This window comes from Oryx dammah, unplaced genomic scaffold (assembly GCF_014754425.2).
Source record: "Oryx dammah isolate SB20612 unplaced genomic scaffold, SCBI_Odam_1.1 HiC_scaffold_16, whole genome shotgun sequence".
Classification (NCBI taxonomy): domain Eukaryota; kingdom Metazoa; phylum Chordata; class Mammalia; order Artiodactyla; family Bovidae; genus Oryx; species Oryx dammah.
The window spans coordinates 46694102-46713706 of NW_024070200.1; the positions used below are offsets into that span (position 1 = coordinate 46694102).

General features: G+C 38.3%; 1 protein-coding gene across 2 annotated transcripts in view; it reads left to right on the top strand.

Annotated features, from left to right (window-relative positions):
* SEC11A (SEC11 homolog A, signal peptidase complex subunit) overlaps window positions 1–19390 on the top strand; it is a 32497-nt gene extending 13107 nt beyond the window's left edge. For both annotated transcript variants that reach the window (XM_040257539.1, XM_040257538.1), the window contains exons 2-6: window positions 1580–1689; window positions 6268–6417; window positions 12578–12697; window positions 18627–18684; window positions 18867–19390. In XM_040257539.1, coding sequence (XP_040113473.1) covers window positions 1607–1689; window positions 6268–6417; window positions 12578–12697; window positions 18627–18684; window positions 18867–18917 — 462 coding nt within the window. In that variant the 5' untranslated portion in view covers window positions 1580–1606 and the 3' untranslated portion in view covers window positions 18918–19390. The remainder of the gene's footprint in view (window positions 1–1579; window positions 1690–6267; window positions 6418–12577; window positions 12698–18626; window positions 18685–18866) is intronic.
* The last annotated feature ends 215 nt before the right edge of the window (window positions 19391–19605 follow it).

Here is a 19605-nt window from a genome sequence, read left to right on the forward strand (position 1 = left end):
GCTGTACATAGTGAGAGACTCAGCCTCTTTCTCTACTGTTGAGGTTGCTCTCGATGATTGGATACATGTCACAACAATGATTGTGTAGTGAAAATAGGATTACATGTCTGAGGAAAAAGAGAAGAGTAATTATAGTGACCTCCTTGCAGGGACAGAGAAAATCAAGATTTTTTAAATCTTTCATTTTTCTTTTAAAGAACAGCTACTTTAGGGACTTCTGTCATAGCCTAGTGGTTAAGAATCTGCCCTCAGTGGCAGGGAGCACAGGGTCCATCCCTGGGTGGGGAACTAAGATTCCACACGCTACAGGGTGCAGCCAAAAAAAAAACCCCAACCAGTTATTTTATTAGCTATCCCACACCTGTTCTGACAATGCTACATCTGTGCCCTTCTGAAAACGAAAAGCTTTTCCTCAGCAAAACAGATTTGAACTGACTGACATATAGCTATTTTTAGCTTTATTTATTTCAGTATGTTTTTTATGTTTTGCTGCAGAAATATTAATAGGCTTGATTATAGGATATTGCCTGCTCAGGGTGTTATGCACTATATAGTATGTTCGGGTATTAACTTTTCAAAATCTGGCCAATTCTGAATTATGAAGCCTTTCTGACCCCCAAGGGTTTTAAATAAGGAATCATGAAACTATGTTTTGTAGTTTTTATAGAATCCCACAGCCCTTCCTTCAGTGACTCTGGATTGGGGCCCTTAATCTTTTGCCCTAACCAATAGTGTATATAGGTGACTTTCTTAGCATGGGAGGTTTGGAAAATAGAGCTTCTAGCTGAATTCCTGACTACTGATCCACAAGCTGACCACAGTCACTTCTTAAAAGCTAGTTTGTCTATCCTTAGCCTCTTTGACTCTACTTCCTTAAATCTGTCTTTGGAATAAAAAGACTATTTTTTGTCTTTTCAAAAAATAATATAAAACAAGAGGTTTGGCTTTGACAAAGTCATTTCCTCTCTCTGAGACTAAGTTTCCTCCCCTATAAAATGAGGGTTCAGGTTAAATGTCATTGGATAGCCTGTAATTATCAAGGGCTATGTATTGTAGAAAAGTAAGTCCTAGAGGAGTTTAGAAGCACAGGTACATTGCTGTTGGCTGGTATGTGCCGTGAATGTGATGGAATTTAAGCTGAATGGTTGTGAAGCCCAAATGAAATAATTTATGTGAAAAGTTCTGAAAATGATGTTATCATATGAATGTAATGTGTTTTAGCAAACAAAGCAGAGCAGGAGGATTCTTTGGGTGGGTTGAGGGGCTGTACTAGGATGTGCTAATGGGGTAATTATTACACGGTTTGAAAGGCAGTCTCTGGGACTTCCCTGGGGTTCAGTGGCTAAGTCTCTGCGCTGCCAGTGTAGGGGACCTGGGTTCGATCCCTGGTAAAGGAACTAGATCACACATGCCACAACTAAGACCCAGTGCAGCCAAAAAAATAAATAAAATTTTAAAAGAACTCTCTGAACTTCAGGTGCCCTAATAGTACTACTTGACACTTTAGGATTGATACTACTCTCGGTTGCTTTCTCAGTCGGGCTAACTGTGGATCTGATGTCTTCTCTTGTTCTTACAGCTCTATTATCAAGTCCTAAATTTTGGAATGATTGTCTCCTCGGCACTAATGATCTGGAAGGGGTTAATGGTCATAACTGGAAGCGAAAGTCCAATTGTAGTGGTGCTCAGGTAACAATTTTTCTTTTCAAGGCATGGAGTTGCATGGCATAACTTAGGAGAGAAACTGAGATGTTGAATAACAGATATATCATTCCTTTAGACATTACTGTTTCCCAGAAGAGGGCCTGGAAGAAATTTTGTTTTTCTTTCTCAGTTGTGAGGAATTCTCAACTTTGTCAGGAGCTTTCCATTCAGATCCCAAAGGGCTCGTGACTTTTCCATGAAATGTTTACCATATGAGCTTTATTTTTGGCACATTTGTTAAGAAAGTGTTTCAGTATAGTTTATTTTCCCAAAATCCTTCTGTCTTCTCATGTTTTTTTACTTTAGTCTATCAGGGCTGATGGTGGTTTAGTCGCTCATTCGTGTCCGACTCTTTGTGACTCCATGGACTGTAGCCTGCCAGGCTCCTCTGTCCATGGGATTTTCCAGGCAGGAATACTGGAGTGAGTTGCCATTTTCTTCTCTAATCAAGGCTGATACTTAGTTGTTAATTTACAATATCATATATCATCTTCATAAATTAAGACTTCTTCTGCAGCATGTTCTCAGTGTCAGTACAGAAGCCTCACTAATTATTTCCATGTTTCATGCTGACCTTTAAATATCACTTCTAAATAGACTTCAGGAATTTTGAATATATTAATGCCATCTCTTAAAGTGACAAATAGTACTGATTTTTCCTTCCCTATCCTTGTACTCATATTCTTAATGATTTTAAAAACTTAATTTAGTAACTCATTTTTGGAGAATTAACACTTGGTTATTTAATTGAATCATTATAATTTGGTCTTACTTGAATCTTAATTATGTATACTGTCTCAGGTATTTTCTGGGGATAATAGAGTATAAATATAAAATAGATTGAATCATTAACATTACCTAGAGTCTAGATAATAGTACATTAGTCTTAACAAGAAAAATTTGACTCTGACTGTCTTACTAGGCTATACTTCCAGCAGTAAATGGTTGGAAGCACTGGGTCTCCAGTGTCTTCCTCCTCCCTTACTAACACTCATATGCACACCCTTGGTCTGTCTTTATTACTAATCAAATGCAATTGTGATTTTAAAGATCCAGTGAAATGTCTGGATTTTATTATCTGGGAAAGAAATTAATGTATTGTTCTAGGAGTATGGAGACTTGGGTCTTTAGCTCTTTCATTGTCTTTCGTACAACCTTGGGCAAGTCTCTTACAGACTGAATCATAGCTTCCTCATCTATAAAATGAAGGCTAGACCGAGATGTTCCAGGTCTAAACTTGTGTGGCCCTAAGTTCCTGGACAGTTTTGAATTCAGTGAGTGTTCAAACACTAATGGAAGGAGAAGCCACACTAATTGTCGCTGTGGGGAAAAGCTGTAGAGAGAAGGCCCAGGGAGGCTTCTTTTGGAGATTCTTCTGGGATTATTTCAGATTGAGTTTCATTCAGTGGAGATGCTTAAGGACAGTCTAATTACCTTTAAACTGGAATGATGGAGTGAATAGGGGATTGTACTAAACACCTGCTCCACCCTTTGGTGGTCCTGAAAATAGCAGCTGGGATTTTAAAGGGATGTTTGGATAAGTTTTTGGTAGCTAGGTTATTCATATATTAAACTTTTCTGATTGTCAACATGGAATAAAAAAAAAATAAAAAGAGACCAGGTCAAGAGAGCATCTGGTCAAGACTGGTGGGAGTAGTCATTAGAGAATAGGTAACCTACATGGTTTTATGAAACTTCAAGGAATAGAATTTTTACCTAGATCCAAATGTACCTCCAAGGACTCAGGCCATCTGAAAATCCACTTTAGGACTTCACTGAAACTATTGGGAATAAAGACAAATATTTATTATTTACTGAAGTTTCAGGGAACATTCAAAACTGATTTTTTTCCCCCCCTTTGTGACACTGAAGTCAGTTTTATTTTTATTTATACATAATTATGTTTATGCTGCATGGCCTTCAAGATCTTAGTTCCCTGACAGAGGATTGAACCTAGGCCCCCTACAGTGGAAGAGTCCTAACCATGGACCTCCAGGAAATTCCCCAGTTTAATTTATATAAATTATATATGACCTCTTACAAAATTGATTGATGATGTATTATATGTAAACGTATAGTTTGATCAGATAATAAATAGTAAGTCTACTAATTATTTAATTTTTTAAAAGTTTCTTTAATAATCCTTTTTACCACATGCTTTTTATCTGTTTTGAATTGCCATCTATATCTGGATTCTTAAATCTTTTTTTTTTCCTCATCCAACTTTATCCCCTGAATCTCCACTCTTGTTTTCATCCTACGCTAACATCTCTACCTAGATGTTGACCAGGCACTTGAAGCTCCACCAATAAAAGTGAAATTCATCTTCTTTTCCCCCAAACCTGTTCTTCTTCCTCCTAGTTCTGTGACTGTCACGACCCACCATCTGCTCAGCTGCCAGTGTTAAAAGCCTAGGAGTCGTTCTTGTTCCCCTTTCTGTTGTAATCCAATTGACCATCACATTTGTTGTTTTCCCTCCCTCTATTCTGCCCTTTTAGAGCTGTCCTCCCTGCTGTTGTTCTATTTCAGGCCCTCATCGTTTCCTGCTTGGGCTATTATAGTGACCTTTAAAAAAAATGCCTTTATAATAAAAATTTAAAAACACTTAATATATTTTCATTATAAGAAATTTTGAAAACACAAAAAATCTAGATGAAACTAAGTCACCTATAGTTCTGGGATATAATCACTATTAACATTTTAGTCTCTTTTTCATGTATATTATTTCTTACATAATTGAGGTAACTCTACATGTATTCTTTTTTCAGTCTTTTCCCCTTATCTTTTTCCAGTGTGCATGTTTTAATAACACTTAATAATTGCCAAGTATTCAGTTGTAGATAATACCCTAGACAAGTGGTCTCCCAATTTACCTTCTCATCTTTTGCATCTATTCATGAATCCGATAGATATTTGAATGTTTTCTGTAAACTCTGTAGCTTCTGAAGTGATTTTTTTTTTAAGTGCAAATGTGATCATGATAACTCCCCGCTTAAAGTTCTAGAGTATCTCAGAGGCAATTTAGCACAGTGAGAGTAGACTCCCTTGGTTTAATTCCCTCTTTTATAATTTCTTTTTTTTACTAATAACTCTAGGCCAGTCTAAGCCTCAGTCTCCTTATCTATAAAGTTAGGATAATTATAGTACCTACATCGTAGTTTGAAATAAAGAAACACCACTTAGAATTAGCACTTTACATATAAGTGCTCAATAAAGCTGAGTCATTGAACCAGAACAACTCAACTTTTATCTGTTTTATTTATATAATTTTCAAGCAAGATTTTATTTGAACCAAGGATGTCACTGATTTTTTAAAAAAAATCAACCAAAATAAAAACTTGAAAATTTCATGTCTAGAATACCTTCTATAATGTTTTCACCAAACACGTGTTTCATCTTTTGTCTGAACACCTTCTGAGAAAGGGAATTGATTGCCCCATGAGGAAGCTTAACAGAAGCTTTAAGAATAAACATTGTGCTGAAAAATCCATATTTCTAGTGAGCCCCCAAATTTGCTCATGTTTGAATCACCTGGGATCTTTACAGAATATTGGTTTGATGCCTACTTCTCATCCCCAGACATTCTGATTTAAGTGGTTTGAGACATGACCTGGGCATGGGGATTTTTGAGTTTCTCAGATGATTCTTATGTGCAACAGAGTTTGGGAGCCACTGCTATACTCCCTTAATATATACAGAGGACCAGAGTCTTCAAACAGAAGTGTTTGAATCTTGTCATTGTTCTTGTGTTGAATTTTATTCCTTGTCTATCCATTTTTTCCTTATTAAACTTATAGTTATTGAAAACTAGAGCTTGAGTTTCTGAAATACTGATGCACTATTTCATTATAGAAAGAAAAGTTTCATCAAGTAGTGCAAATATCTTAGGACTGTTGAAGGACTTGGTATAAGGTAGAACAGGTGAAAGGTAAGAAGACACTCTAGAAGTTTGTAACCACTAAGTACCATGAAATTGAATTTCTTTCCTCGTTTTTTAAATTCTTAGGCAAAAATCTCTGCTTTTGTCCTTGGTTTTCTTGTTTCTCTTTTAAATAAATCAGTTGATAGCACAAGCATTATCTCTGTAGCTGACTGTCCTTGACTTGATGAGCTGTTTTTCCTTCTTGTTGGATTGAAACCATAAGGTCATCTTGCTCTGTATCTTTATAAATGGCAGAAGAAGATGATCTGGTTCTCATTTGAATATTTGAATATCTTTAGTATTTTCAGATGGAGAATAAGGGCAGGGATTATAAAGTTCATTCTTTTATATTCTGTTTTGAAATTTTAAAAGGTTAAGGAATTAGTAACATTGCCCTTTTCAAAATTTAAGCTCTTTTGAATAGTAATGGTTGAAATGGAACTAGTTAACTAAAGGAAACCTTTAGTATAACTAATTAGAATAAAGAAACCTTTTTTGGAGGACAGTACACATGTATGTTGATACATTTGTTAAGGTATTAAGTATATTACAAAGGTGATAACTTTTGTTGAATATCTAACTTTGAAAATAAATTTAATCTCAGACACTCTTTTGTTGTTATATTCTTTTTTCCCTCCCAGTGGCAGCATGGAACCTGCATTTCATAGAGGAGATCTTCTCTTTCTAACAAATCGAGTTGAAGATCCCATACGAGTGGGAGAAATTGTTGTTTTTAGGATAGAAGGAAGAGAGATTCCTATAGTTCACCGAGTCTTGAAGATTCATGAAAAGTATGTGCAAACTATATCTTCTCTATTTTGAAATATGTTTATGTTTTAGTTTTTGCAGTATTTCATTTTGATAGCCCAAAGATTTAAGAAAGGGTGGGGAACCCTTAGGTCCTTCTTCCAGTCCGTTTTTATGAGATTCTTTTGGTGACATTTGGAAAACTAAATACTTATTAATTCATCTATTTCCCTGAGGGCTTTTCTGGAGATTTTCTTGGATCTCTTCTCCTTCCCAACCAGATCAGTGACCCTATATATCATCCCAGAAAAAAACATCACAAAAAGATTGATCCCAAACAAGGATCTTTTTATATAATGGATGAAGTGGCCCTGATCTTTCAAAAGTAAACCTTTAAGGCAATCTCACAGACATTTTAAGAATAAATTTATCAACTTTTTCAAAATTCCAAAGAAAACTTTTGAAATCTGAAATTATTTATTCTTATAAATATAGACTTGGATTTTAGAATTGAAAAGAACATGTGTAAGACCTTTAGAATTCACAGGAGGTGGAGGAGGGGTGTAACACTGAGCAAAAGCTGTCATGTCCCAGGTCTCAGTTTCCCTGTCTGTGATAGAAGTTCAAGAAGATGAGCTCTGGGTTCTTAGCCTATGCTGCCCGTGCAACTACGTATTCTCACCCCGTCCCTTCCAGATTTATAACATTCCTAGTTAGAAGGGAAGGAAGGGAAGAAATGGAGGAAAAGGGAGTGTCCTGGAGAACATATTAGAGGGAGGTAAAGTGGTGGGAGTGATGTAGGTTCTTGAGTATGAGGAAGCCCTAAATAAATCCTGCCTCATTCTTAAACCCTCTCAAGTAGTTTATATTCTCCACTTATAATAGAGGGAACCGTTGTCCCTTGTTGCTTTTTGAAGATCATTGTAAACATTCTAGCTTAGAAGAGTTCTTTCTTCATTGATGAAATAAAGATCTGACCGTTCTTCTTTTTCTATACCTCAGTATATTGAGAGATTATAATTTTTTGAAGATATTTTTATTTATTTGGCTACACTGGGCTTTAGTTGCAGCACGTGGGATCTAGTTCCCTAACCAGGGATGGAACCCAGATCCCCTGCATTGGGAACACGGAGTCTTAGCCCCTGGACCACCAGGGAAGTCCCAAGATTATAATTTTTAAATGGCATTCTATTAGTGACTTGGAAGGAATAACTTAGTTTTTTTTAAAGAATCATGAAGGTTTATTCAGTACAGGTAGTGTTTTCCAAATTCTCAGTGTATTTGTGTTTTTTGTTCTCAGCACTGCCTTTTGTGAACAGATCAGGACCAACTTTCCCCCAGATTTATCAGAGAAAATCAGACCCTGCTTTGGGTGGAGCAGAAGTTGTACATTTTTTATGTGATCCTTTGAAATGGAGTTTTTTATTTTAAAAAAGTTATCTTGGGTGGGAGGTTCAAGAGGGAGGGGGTATAGTATACCTACGGCTGATTCATGTTGATATATGGCAGAAACCAACACAAGGTTATAAAGCAGTTATCCTCCAATTAAACATAAATAAAAATTTTTAAAAAAGAACTAAGGGCATAAAGCATGTGGAAACCCTTCTTGATTAAGCAACTGAAGACATCCTGAGGAAACAAAGAGCTTAGAAATGCAAAAGTCATACGAAGATTAGGGATTACCATGGGATCTATAAAGGCTGTGTTAAACATTGTGGAAATTATGTTTCAGAATTAAAGTTGAGCATTAAAAAAAAAAACACACCAGAGATGTGCATGCAGGTAAGGTTGTATGTACTGTCATTTCAATTCAATCCAGTCGCTCAGCCCTGTTTAACTCTTTGTGACCCAATGGACTGCAGTACGCCAGGCTTCCTTGTCTATCTCCAACTCCTGGAGTTTGCTCAAACTCATGTCCATCCAGTCAGTGATGCCATCCAAACATCTCTGTCGACCCCTTCTCCTCCTGCCTTCAATCTTTCCCAGCATCAGGGTCTTTTCTAATGAGTCAGTTCTTTGCATCAGGTGGCCAAAGTATTGGAGTTTCAGCTTCAACATCAGTCCTTCCAATGAATATTCAGGACTGATTTCCTTTAGGATTGGCTGGTTGGATCTCCTTGCAGTCCCGGGGACTCTCAAGAGTCTTCTTCAACACTATAGTTCAAAAGCATCATTCTTCAGCATTCAGGTTTCTTTGTAGTCCAACTCACATCCATACATGACTACTAGGAAAACCATCGCTTTGACTAGTCAGACCTTTGTTGGCAAAGTAATGTCTCTGCGTTTTAATATGCTGGTAGGTTGGTCATAGCTTTTCTTCCAAGGAGCAAGCGTCTTTTAATTTCATGGCTCCAGTCACCATCTGCAGTGATTTTGAAGCCCCCCAAAATAAAGTCTCTCATTGTTTCTACTGTTTCCCATCTGTTTGCCATGAAGTGATGGGATGGGATGCCATGATCTTAGTTTTTTGAATGTTGAGTTTTAAGGCAACTTTTTCACTCTTCTTTTTCATTTTCATTAAGAGGCTCTTTAGTTCTTTTTCACTTTCTGCCATAAGGGTGGTAACATCAGTGTATCTGAGGTTATTGCTATTTCTCCTAGCAATCTTGATTTCCAGCTTGTGCCTCATCTAGCCCGGCATTTCACATGATGTACCCTGCATATAAGTTAAATAAGCAGGGTGACAATATACAGTCTTAACATACTTCTTTCCCAATTTGGAACCAGTCTGTTGTTCCATGTCCAGTTCTAACTGTTGCTTCTTGACCTGCATACAGATTTCTCAGAAGGCAGGTCAGGTGGTCTGGTATTCTCATCTCTTTCAGAATTTTCCACAATTTGTGACCCACACAGTCAAAGGCTTTGGTGGTGTTGATAAAGCAGAAGTAGATGTTTTTCTGAACTCTTGCTTTTTCGATGATCCAATGGATGTTGGCAATTTGATCTTTGCTTCCTCTGCCTTTTTTAAATCCATCTTGAACATCTGGAAATTCATGGTTCACGTACTGTCGAAGCCTGGCTTGGAGAATTTTGAGCATTACTTTGCTAGCGTTTGAGATGAGTGCAATTGTGCGATAGTTTGAACATTCTTTGGCCTTGCTTTTTTTTTGGGATTGGAATGAAAGCTGTGGCAATATGTACTGTGGCAAACAGCAAAAAACATCTTCCTTAAATCCTTCTCTTTCCCTCAGCTGTTTCTTGTTTTCTATTTTCTTCCAAAATGGATGCATTAGGAAAGAGGAGTGAATGGAGTTGGTTTTTTAATTTAAAAGGTGAAAGTGAAAGTGAAGTCGCTCAGTTGTGTCTGACTCTTTGCAACCCCATGGACTGTAGCACTAGGCTTCTCCGTCCATAGGATTCTCCAGGCAGGAATACTGGAGTGGGTTACCATTTCCTTCTCCAGGGGATCTTCTCGACCCAGGAATCTTCTCAACCTGAGTCTCCCGCATTGGAGGCAGATGCTTTAACCTCTGAGCCACCAGGGAAGCCTGGTGAAAGGTAGCTATTAAATGTTATCAGTTGACTGAATTCTCTTGGATAGCTCTTTTATTAGCCTGTGAGCAATTCTTAATACATTTTCCCCACTTATAAACTCTTTATCTTATTTTATAGCCTCTTGTAATATGTATTTAGTAAGTTCAGCCTGTAGGTAGTATTATAATTTGATGATATTGAATACTGGCACGTGATAAAGAGTTTAGAAGAATTTGCCATGGGGGTGACTTAGTCCTTACTCTGCATTTTCATGATGGTCTCTTGCAACTCACTATCCCTACCCCCCAACACACCTGTTTTCTTTTACCCTCCAGGATTTTTCAAACATTCTTTCACTTACTGAGTTGTCAGATACAGGTTATTTTTCTCTGTATATATTTGCATTTTTTCTAATTGGAATCTCATTTTTAATGATACTGTTTGCACTTGAATGTTTTTAGTGTCTGCAACACCTCCAATTTAGTTCTATCTGCTGATGATTTAGTGTCTAGTGAGCCAGTTTCTCCCTTAGAATCTAAGTAGGTATTAGTCTGTAGGAGCTGAAGCTATTTTTCTTCTTTCTAGTCAAATTGTTAACTCAAACTCATTTGAGTTAGTTTTAAGATAGTCTTTGTCAACTGTAAATTTCAGTTAATTTTGAGATTACTAGAAGCCACATGGTTCTTTAGTATCATTATTATTTAATTTATTTCATTTGTATGTATATGTGCTTAGTTGCTCAGTCATGTCCGACTCTGCGACACCATGGACTGCAGCCTGCCAAGCTCCTCTGTCCTTGGGGATCCTCCAGGCAAGGATACTAGAGTGGATTGCCATGCCCTCCTCCAGGGGATCTTCCCAACCAAGGAATCGAACCAAAGTCTCCCGCATTGCAGGCGGATTCTTTACCATCTGAGCCACCAGGGAAGCCTGGTTCTTATAGTATTTTTAAACTAATAATTGTCTAATCAAGTAAGGTGATGTTTATATAGACCCTGGCTTGTAAAAGTAGTATATATTTGTTGGAGAAAAAACTTAAAATCCCATAGATAGCTGCTGTTCACACCTTAGTCTATCATTTTAGACCTTGCTTAGTATTTTTCAATTTTTCTTTTAATATGAAGATTTCTAGCATTCACAAAAGTAGACAAAACAGTATAATGAACTTCCATGTACCAATCACCTAGTTCCAATAAGCTACAATTAGCAGCAGTTCAGGCAGTTCTGTTGCTCAGTCATGTCCGACTCTTTGCGACCTGATGGACTGCAGCACACCAGGCCTCCCTGTCTATCACCAACTCCTGGAGCCTACTCAGAACTCAAGTGCATCGCGTCAGTGATGCCATCCAAACATCTCATCCTCTGTCATCCCCTTTTCCTGCCTTCAATCTTTCCCAGCATCAGGGTCTTTTCCAGTGAGTTGGTTCTCTGTATCAGGTGGCCAAAGTATTGGAGTTTCAGCCTCAGCATCAGTCCTTCCAATGAATAGTCAAGACTGATTTCCTTTAGGATGGACTGGTTGGATCTTCTTGCAGTCCAGGGGACTCTCAGGAGTCTTCTCCAACACCACAGTTCTAAAGCTTCAATTCTTCAGTGCTCAGCTTTCTTTATAGTCCAACTCTCACATCCATACATGACTACTGGGAAAACCATAGCCTTGACTAGATGGACCTTTGTCGGCAAAGTAATGTCTCTGCTTTTGAATATGCTGTGTAGATTGGTCATAGCTTTTCTTCCAAGGAGCAAGTGTCCTTTAATTTCATGGCTGTAGTCACCATCTTCAGTGGATTTTGGAGCCCAAAGAAATAAAGTCTCTCACTGTTTCCGTTGTTTTCCCATCTATTTGCCATGAAGTATGGGATGGGATGCCATGATCTTAGTTTTCTGATTGTTGAGTTTTAAGCCAACTTTTTCACTCTCCTCTTTTACTTCCATCAAGAGGCTCCTTAGTTCTTCGCTTTCTGCCATAAGGGTGGTGTCATCTGCGTATCTGAAGTTATTGATATTTCTCCCGACAAGCTTGATTCCAGATAATTAACATGCTTACACCTAAAAAAATTAACAAATGTTTCTTTGTATTATTAAGTTTCCAATCTTTGTTCACATTTCCAATTGTGTCTTAACTGTTTTCAGCAGCTTGTTTGAAACCAGATTTAAAGGACGTCCTCAGTTGCATTTGGTTAATATAGCTTTATGTCTTTTATTTAATCTGTAAATTTCTTCTCCAACTTTCTTTGTTTCTTGCGATTTATCGGTTAAAGAAACTGGGTCATTCTGCATTTTCCCATTGTCTTCATTTTGCAGATTATATCCTGTAGGATAGTTTAATGTTTTCCTTTGCTGTTGGTATTTCCAGAAAGTTGGTGGTTTGTGTTTATTTTATTATAAAAATAAAAATATAAAAAATTATTCTGTACATGCTATTTTGTAATATTTTTTCACTTAATAAAATTTGTATGCTCTTCTAATGTCATTAAATGTTCTTCTATATCATTATCCTTAATGCTTGTATGGATTTCAACTCCTGTTAGCCTTTTAGCTTGTTTTCAGTTTTTTCCTGTTATGAACAACACAGCTGTGAACATCTTTTGGCTAAATAATTATTTTGATATTGGGAATGAAGATAAAATACCACAGTTCCATAGGAATTTTCAGTTATCATGAGCAAATTTTGTACTTTCAAATGGCATGAAGGTATTTGATGGCTTGGGTTTCCCTTACTCTTTTAAGGCAAAATGGACATATCAAGTTTTTAACCAAAGGAGATAATAATGCAGTTGATGACCGAGGCCTCTATAAACAAGGACAACATTGGTTAGAGAAAAAAGATGTCGTGGGAAGAGCAAGGGGGTAAGTAGAGAGGGGAGATTTTTGACACATTGGCTGTCTCGTTTGTATTGGCTGATCATACACAATTGAATATAATGGTTTGGTCCTGTTTTGGTCAAATCATCTTGTGTCTTTTGAAAACGTATGCTTCTTAAAACACATTTGTAACTTCTACTGCTCCAGAGGGGAGAATGTGGACTGCTGAAAAAGAACAGAATATTAGTGGTGAGGATGAATTAGAGTGATGGTTTAAAAAATTCATTTGTTTAATTCATTTATGAAATGTTTTTGTGCACCTCCCATGTACTCTGATGTCTATTCTGTGCTAGGCTCTAGGGATCCAGGGTGATATTAATCCTCCTTCTTAAAACTCATGTTTTGTAAGTATTTACTGAGTCAGCAACTCTAAGTGTTCATCTAGATTAATTTCATCACAATAATGTATTCCACACTGTTTTATTTCTAGTTGTGAAATTACTGAGGTCAAATGAAATTTTAAAGTTTTATTAAGCCTGTTTATTTCAGATTTTATCAGGAGAACAGATGAGTGGAGGACAGGAATTGTAAGTTATTGGTATGAGGAAGTATGGGATTATTACTACCTTCATGTTATTAATAGTATTAACAATAACTCACATTTACTAGGGCTTACTATGTGCCAGAGACTCATCCTAAGTGCTTTCTTGACACGAATTACCTCATTTTAACCTCAGAACAACCCTAATATTTCCATTCTACAGATGAGGAAACAGACGTGTGAGGTTGCTTATCTAAGATCACACTGGTACTAAAAGTGGCTAGCTGACTCCAGAACCCACTGTTTTAACCATCACCCCCAGATTACTGGTATGACTCTTGAGACGGGCCGCCCTTGTCCTCACTATTTAGATGCCTGTGGTACTCTGCTCCACTGTCTGGACATCGGCTCCTTCTAACCTAGAACAGACGCGGTGGATTCAGTGGTCACATGAGCCAACAGTGGAACTGATGAACCGTGTTCCTGTAAAGAAATAATTTCAAGTTGTTAAGTAGAAGTAACAGTGTAAGAGATGTTCTGTTTGGGGCTAAAGACAATGGGTCAGAAAACGCACCGATATGTTTTGTCTTCAGCAGAGCTGGATTTTGTGTACGCCTCAAGTTAAGGGAACTTGATTTCCTAGAATGGAGCCAAACATACTTTTGTGATTCAAATTAGATACATCAGGGCTTCGGAAAAGGCATAGTCCCCATTTCTTTCTATTCTCAAAGTGCTGGTAATATCAACTTCTTTGAGTCTTTTTGCTTTTCCTTTAATTGCAAATGTACAGATTCTTATAGAAACACAAAGAAATAACAGACATCAAAAAGCAAAGTCCCTTCTCTCCTTTTCACTCCCTCCATAAATATGTAAGTTTTTGGTTCATGTTCTTTTAATCTTTATGTATAAAGATGCAGATCTTAATATGTAAGTGTGTATACAGACATAAACACAGTTTGTGTATGGGGAAAGAATGGTCACACTGCTTATAACCTCTTTTTTTATCCCCCAATATTGCTAGTATCTACAAATCAAAAGACTTATTTCCATATCATCATTTTCATATCATCAAAGTCAAATGCTACTCCACTATGTGGAAAGACCACATTTTTATTTAGCCAACCTCCTATTTGTCGGATGCCTTCAATTGTTTTCTGTTTTAAAATTGTGAGCAATGTTAATGAGGAATATCCCTCTTACGTGTCTCAGTGGCTCTGCCCTTGCTTTTTTCACAGTAAATTTTTAGAAGTGGAGTAACCTGCTGAAACATGAGCATATTTTAAAGCTCTGGCTGTTGTGCTCTAGTTGTATTTATCCTCTTACCGGTATGGCAGAGTGTCCCTTATCTAGATCTTGAGTCTCAGGTGTTCATGCTGCTCTGTCTGCTCACTCTCACGTTTTTCACTTTGGGGTGAAAAAATGCATCATCCCATGAAAAGGTGGAGAAACCAGGCTTTCTTTTTCTCAAGTAGCTTGTCATTCTGAAGAATTTTTCTTTTTTTAATCCCTAACTGTATACAGTGTCATATCTAAAATCCCAACATTGAAAGTTACAGACCTTTTTCTTGCTTTTAATTTAAAAAATGTTACAGTGTGGAACTCTCTGGATTAAGTAACCTTCCCTGAAGGGTAAGCACCTGGCGCGTGAGCAGCAGGAGCACAGCCTCAAGTGTACAGATTCACTTTCTATTGATCCTGTCACCACTTAACCCTGACACATAGTGGGGCACATGGCCTCCTTTTGTGGAAACCGTGTTTATAAAACGCTAAACTACATTTCAGAGTCAGACCATACCCAACCTTGGAACTATTTTTTTTTTTTTCTCAAAGCAGCTGCACACTGAAGCCTAAGGCACTAAATAAAAACAAGTTTAAAACATTTTTTATTGAGCTATAATTCACATATATTGGGATATAAAATTTATCATTTTAAAGTGTACAGTACAGTGGGTCTTATTATATTCAGAAAGTTGTAAAACCATCACCACTATTTAATTCCAGAACATTTCCACACCCCAAAAAGAAAACTGGGTATTCATTTGCAGTCACTCCTTGTCCCCTTTTCCTCGCAGCCCCTGGCAGCCACTCATTTACTTTCTGTCTCTATGGAGTGCCTGTTCTGGACATGCTGTATAAACAGAATCTTACAATATATGTTTGTTTGTTTTTAAATATGTGGTCTTTTATGTCTGGCTTCTTTCACCTAGTGTAACGTTTTCAAGGTTCATTCATGTTGTAGCATGTAATAAAACAATTTTAGAAAGTGAAACTAATACTGAACCTACTAAGAATAGGGGTGATTCTTTCTAACTTCAGGTAGTTGGAAAACACAAGAGAAGCTGTTAGTTTCAGAAGGGTAGAAAGCAACAGAAAAGGAGAAAGCCCGGCAGAAGATCAGGAAATAGAAAAATACTGACAATGATAAAGAGAATAAAAATAAAGGAAGGAACAGAGTAAGTGAGCTCTCTTGACCGAAATCAGGTTTATAGAGGAGGCTTTCAAAATGTACTTTTTACTTAACTTGAAACAGATCATTCCGGGATGGAAACAGTGATCCTTCTTAAATCAGCTACTAGGGTCCAGACTTCCCAGGCATAGACCTCTCTTGACATTTGACAGATTATTTTCACCCAAAACATCAGCACATAGTTCTTTTTCCTTCTGAGGCTCCTTTCATAGCAGCACCTTTGATACCAAGAACTCCTGGGACTATGTATTTACCTATACTCTGCCTTCTAGATGTTAACTTGCCACACTGGCCGGTGTTGAAGTTGGCTTTGTGAGTGGCATTTTTTTTTTTAACTTATTTTAAACGTCCGCTTATTATCAACTCTGCTTCAGCAGAGTTTATCTGAGTTCAGTAGGAAAAAAGTGCAAATGATTTGAATTTAAGATGACTGATGATAGCAGCTCTTGTCTGTCCATGGAGGGAATCAGTGGTACAGATAACGAAATTTTCATTTGACTTTGGACTGCCTGTCATATTCTGGCAACCTTATATTTTGCTTCTGTTACTTTTAAAGATCAGGTTGCTTCTATTTCACTTATGATAAGCAAGGTAAAACCACCTTTAGGGGAAAAAAATATTTCCACCGGTAACCTATAAGTAGACTGTGTAATCACTGGTTCTTTGAGCATAGATATCATTGTATGGAGGTGACAGTGAAAGTCTCTACCCATGAGAATGGCTGCTGATTGCTCATCAGGCCAGAATTAGCAGCCTGATAATTGTTTTCATGGAAGTCATAGATGCTTTTATTACTTTTAATATTCATTTTATTGAAAGGCATTTGCCTTTATATTCTTAAATTAGATGATTTTTCTTCTGAAAGACTGGAAACTGTTCCTTATATGAAATATTATAAATGAGACAAAAGAAATAGAGTTGTTGCATTAAAAAGAAAAAATGTGTATTAAAAATATAAAAAACCTTTATCTACCCTCCTAGAGCTTTAGCAAGTCAATTCTGTAGTGACTGTTCAGTTCTTAGAGGTGCCAGGGGTCAAAACTAAAGCACGGGCCCTAAAAGAGGAAGTTATTGTCACTACACACCTGTTCCATACATCTCACTGGCTAAAGCTGTGCTTCTTGTACTTAAATGTGCAGAAGTGTCATTTGGGCCTGATCTTCCGGAGGTACACTGACTCAGTAAACCTGGGAAGACAGAGCATCATAACAAGCTGTCCAAGTGATTCTCACACAGAAGTGTAGGTTTTAAGAAGCATCAGCTTACAGGAATGGGCGTTTGGGGAGGAGGAGAGATGGGTCTAGATAGTGCTGCCAGGAGGGAGAGGGGTAGGATGGGGTGGGGACAGGAAACAGAAAGTAAGAGGAGCTCTCAGAAGGAAGCAAAATGCAGCCCAGACAAAGCTGCTGTTTCCCAAGACTGCCTGAGCCTTTGATGGTGGAGGTGTTACATAGGAGGTCATTTCTGTTTGTGCACCTTTGGTGTGTGCAACAGTTGTGAGTGCCCTGAATAAAAATACCTGAGATACTTTGAAGTGGGCAAAGATCAGCCTCCCTTCTCTAGGACAAGCTCTAGGGTGGTATCCCCAGTCCACTCTGGAATCCAACAGGAGCAGAAGAAGAAAAAGAAAGTTGTACATTTCTAACAGCTGTTTCCTCCCACATCTCTCTCGCCCCTAAATTTTTATGTTGAAGAGTCTTTTGTTTTGAGGGGAGAATTGAAGTCCTGGGAGGAGATGAGATTCCCCAGGGAAAGAGAAAAGACGAGGCCAGGACATCCCAACCTTCATTCTGGCAGTCTTTGCTGGAAGCCTACTGTGTGCCGTGTATATCATGTTTGGCCTTGAAGATACAGTGGGGAGCAGATTGGCACTGTTTTTGCCCCTGGAGAGCTTAGTGTCTAGTAGGGAAGACAGATAACTGCCCAGCTAGTTAGGCAACTAATTCTGTAATTAAACTCATGATGAAGATTTCTGAGAAAATATATGAGGTGCTATGAGATTATTTAATATGCGGTTTTTACCTAGTTTGAGGGCATAAACTTTAGGGATGACAGGAAAGCAAGAACTAGTGAAAAATTAAAAAACAGGTGTTGCAGCCGAGAGAGGTGGAGGTGGAGGAGGAGACTGGTGTGTTAACAGAAGCCAAGGAGAAAGGTTTCATGGGCAGGATTCTGGTCATCAAAAGTCAAACGCTGCAGAGATGAAAAGGAAGACAGGTGCTGAGACGGGTCTTGTGCAGACAGTGAAAGTGAAAGTTACTCAGTCATGTCCTGCTCTTTGCGACCCCATGGACTGTAGTCCATGGAATTCTCCAGGCCAGAATACCGGAGTGAGTAGTCGTATAGTTTCCCTTCTTCAGCGGATCTTCCCAACCCAGGGATCAAACCCAGGTCTCCCGCATTGCAGGCAGATTCTTTTCCAACTGAGCTACCGGGGATTTAGACCATTCCAAATGAAGTTTCAGGATTAAGAGAGCCCAGGCCAGATTACACATGGTTATAAAAGGAGAGAGTGGTGAAATCTTAAGTTCTATAATAGAGCTGTCACACTCACTTTGGGGACACTTACCATGAAGTGCCTTGTAAAGTTCTGGCTGTGTTTGCCTGGTCTCCCCAGCTAGACTGACAGCTTTCCCAAGGTTATAACAACAAGCCCAGCCCATGACACTGAATAAGCATGTGGCATTAGGGTCACCACCTAGAGGTCAGAAACCTCAGATCTGGTACTGGTTCTACCATGTACCTTGGGCACGAGCAACTGTTTCCTCATCTATAAAATGGTGATATCGCTAACTTCCCTATCACATGGGCTGTTGAAAGAGTCTAATAGAACAGTGTATACAAGTGGACTTTGTCAGCTGAAAGTCAGTATTCAATGGAAGATAGAACTGAGAATGTTCCATAAATGATAATAGCTACTTAGAAAGTTCTGTGATGCTCAATCTCTTGTGTGTTTGTTTGTTTAGATTTGTTCCTTATATTGGGATTGTGACGATCCTCATGAATGACTATCCTAAATTTAAGGTAAGATCTGATACTTTGCGTTTCATGAGTTTTGGAAACTACTAAATGGATTACAGTTAAAAGATGAAAGGCCAGTTGGATGATTTAGTGACTTATCATGGTCCCAAACTCCAGTTGGTTAACTGAGGCTTTGTGAGCTTTTCCAAGCTTCTCTGACTTGTGCTTCTGTGTTTGTTTTCTAGTATGCTGTGCTCTTTTTGCTGGGTTTATTTGTGCTGGTCCATCGTGAGTAAGAAGTCTGCCTTGCTGTCCTGGAAGATGCTGTACTCTCTGTTCCTGAATGTTGGGAGTAGCTGCCGATCTGCGGTTGGTGGAGTGGAGAGCACGTCGGCGCTTCCTGGCTGCGCTGGTTTGCATTCCTTTATGTTTCCACGCGAGTGCGTGTGGGCGGGTGTGCGCACCGCTGCGTGCACTCGAGGGGACTTTCCGTCACAGATTTTCACATGTTGTCACTGTCACACTTCGCATTTTTGTACATCAGTGAATTTTTTATATTAAAAGGTTGAGCCAAAGCCCCCAGTGTTTGTATTTTGAAGCCAAGCTTCACTTCTAAAGTGCCTACAGAATTCTGTAAATGAAAATACAGCTCTGCCCGAGTTTGAAACTGCCATCCCTCTTTCTAATGGGAATGGCATATACTGAGGTGGTCGTAGTCTTTAACTTTTCAAAATTTTAAATAAAAGACTTTGCATATCGAAACCCCTTATCCCTGACTTGTGTTTGTCGGGAAAGCGTTTGAAATTTGCTTTCCTTTGCTGGTTCTTAGCGCCCCTTGGGGAGGTAAAGGCTTTGCTGGGAACAGTTCTTCAGCCAAGAAGGTTGTCCTGATGCTGACAATTGGTTTTTGTATGCTTGTTTTTGTTTTTGTGAAGCAGAAGTAGGATCTCTTAGTCATAAAATTGACTCTTCACGAGGGTGTGG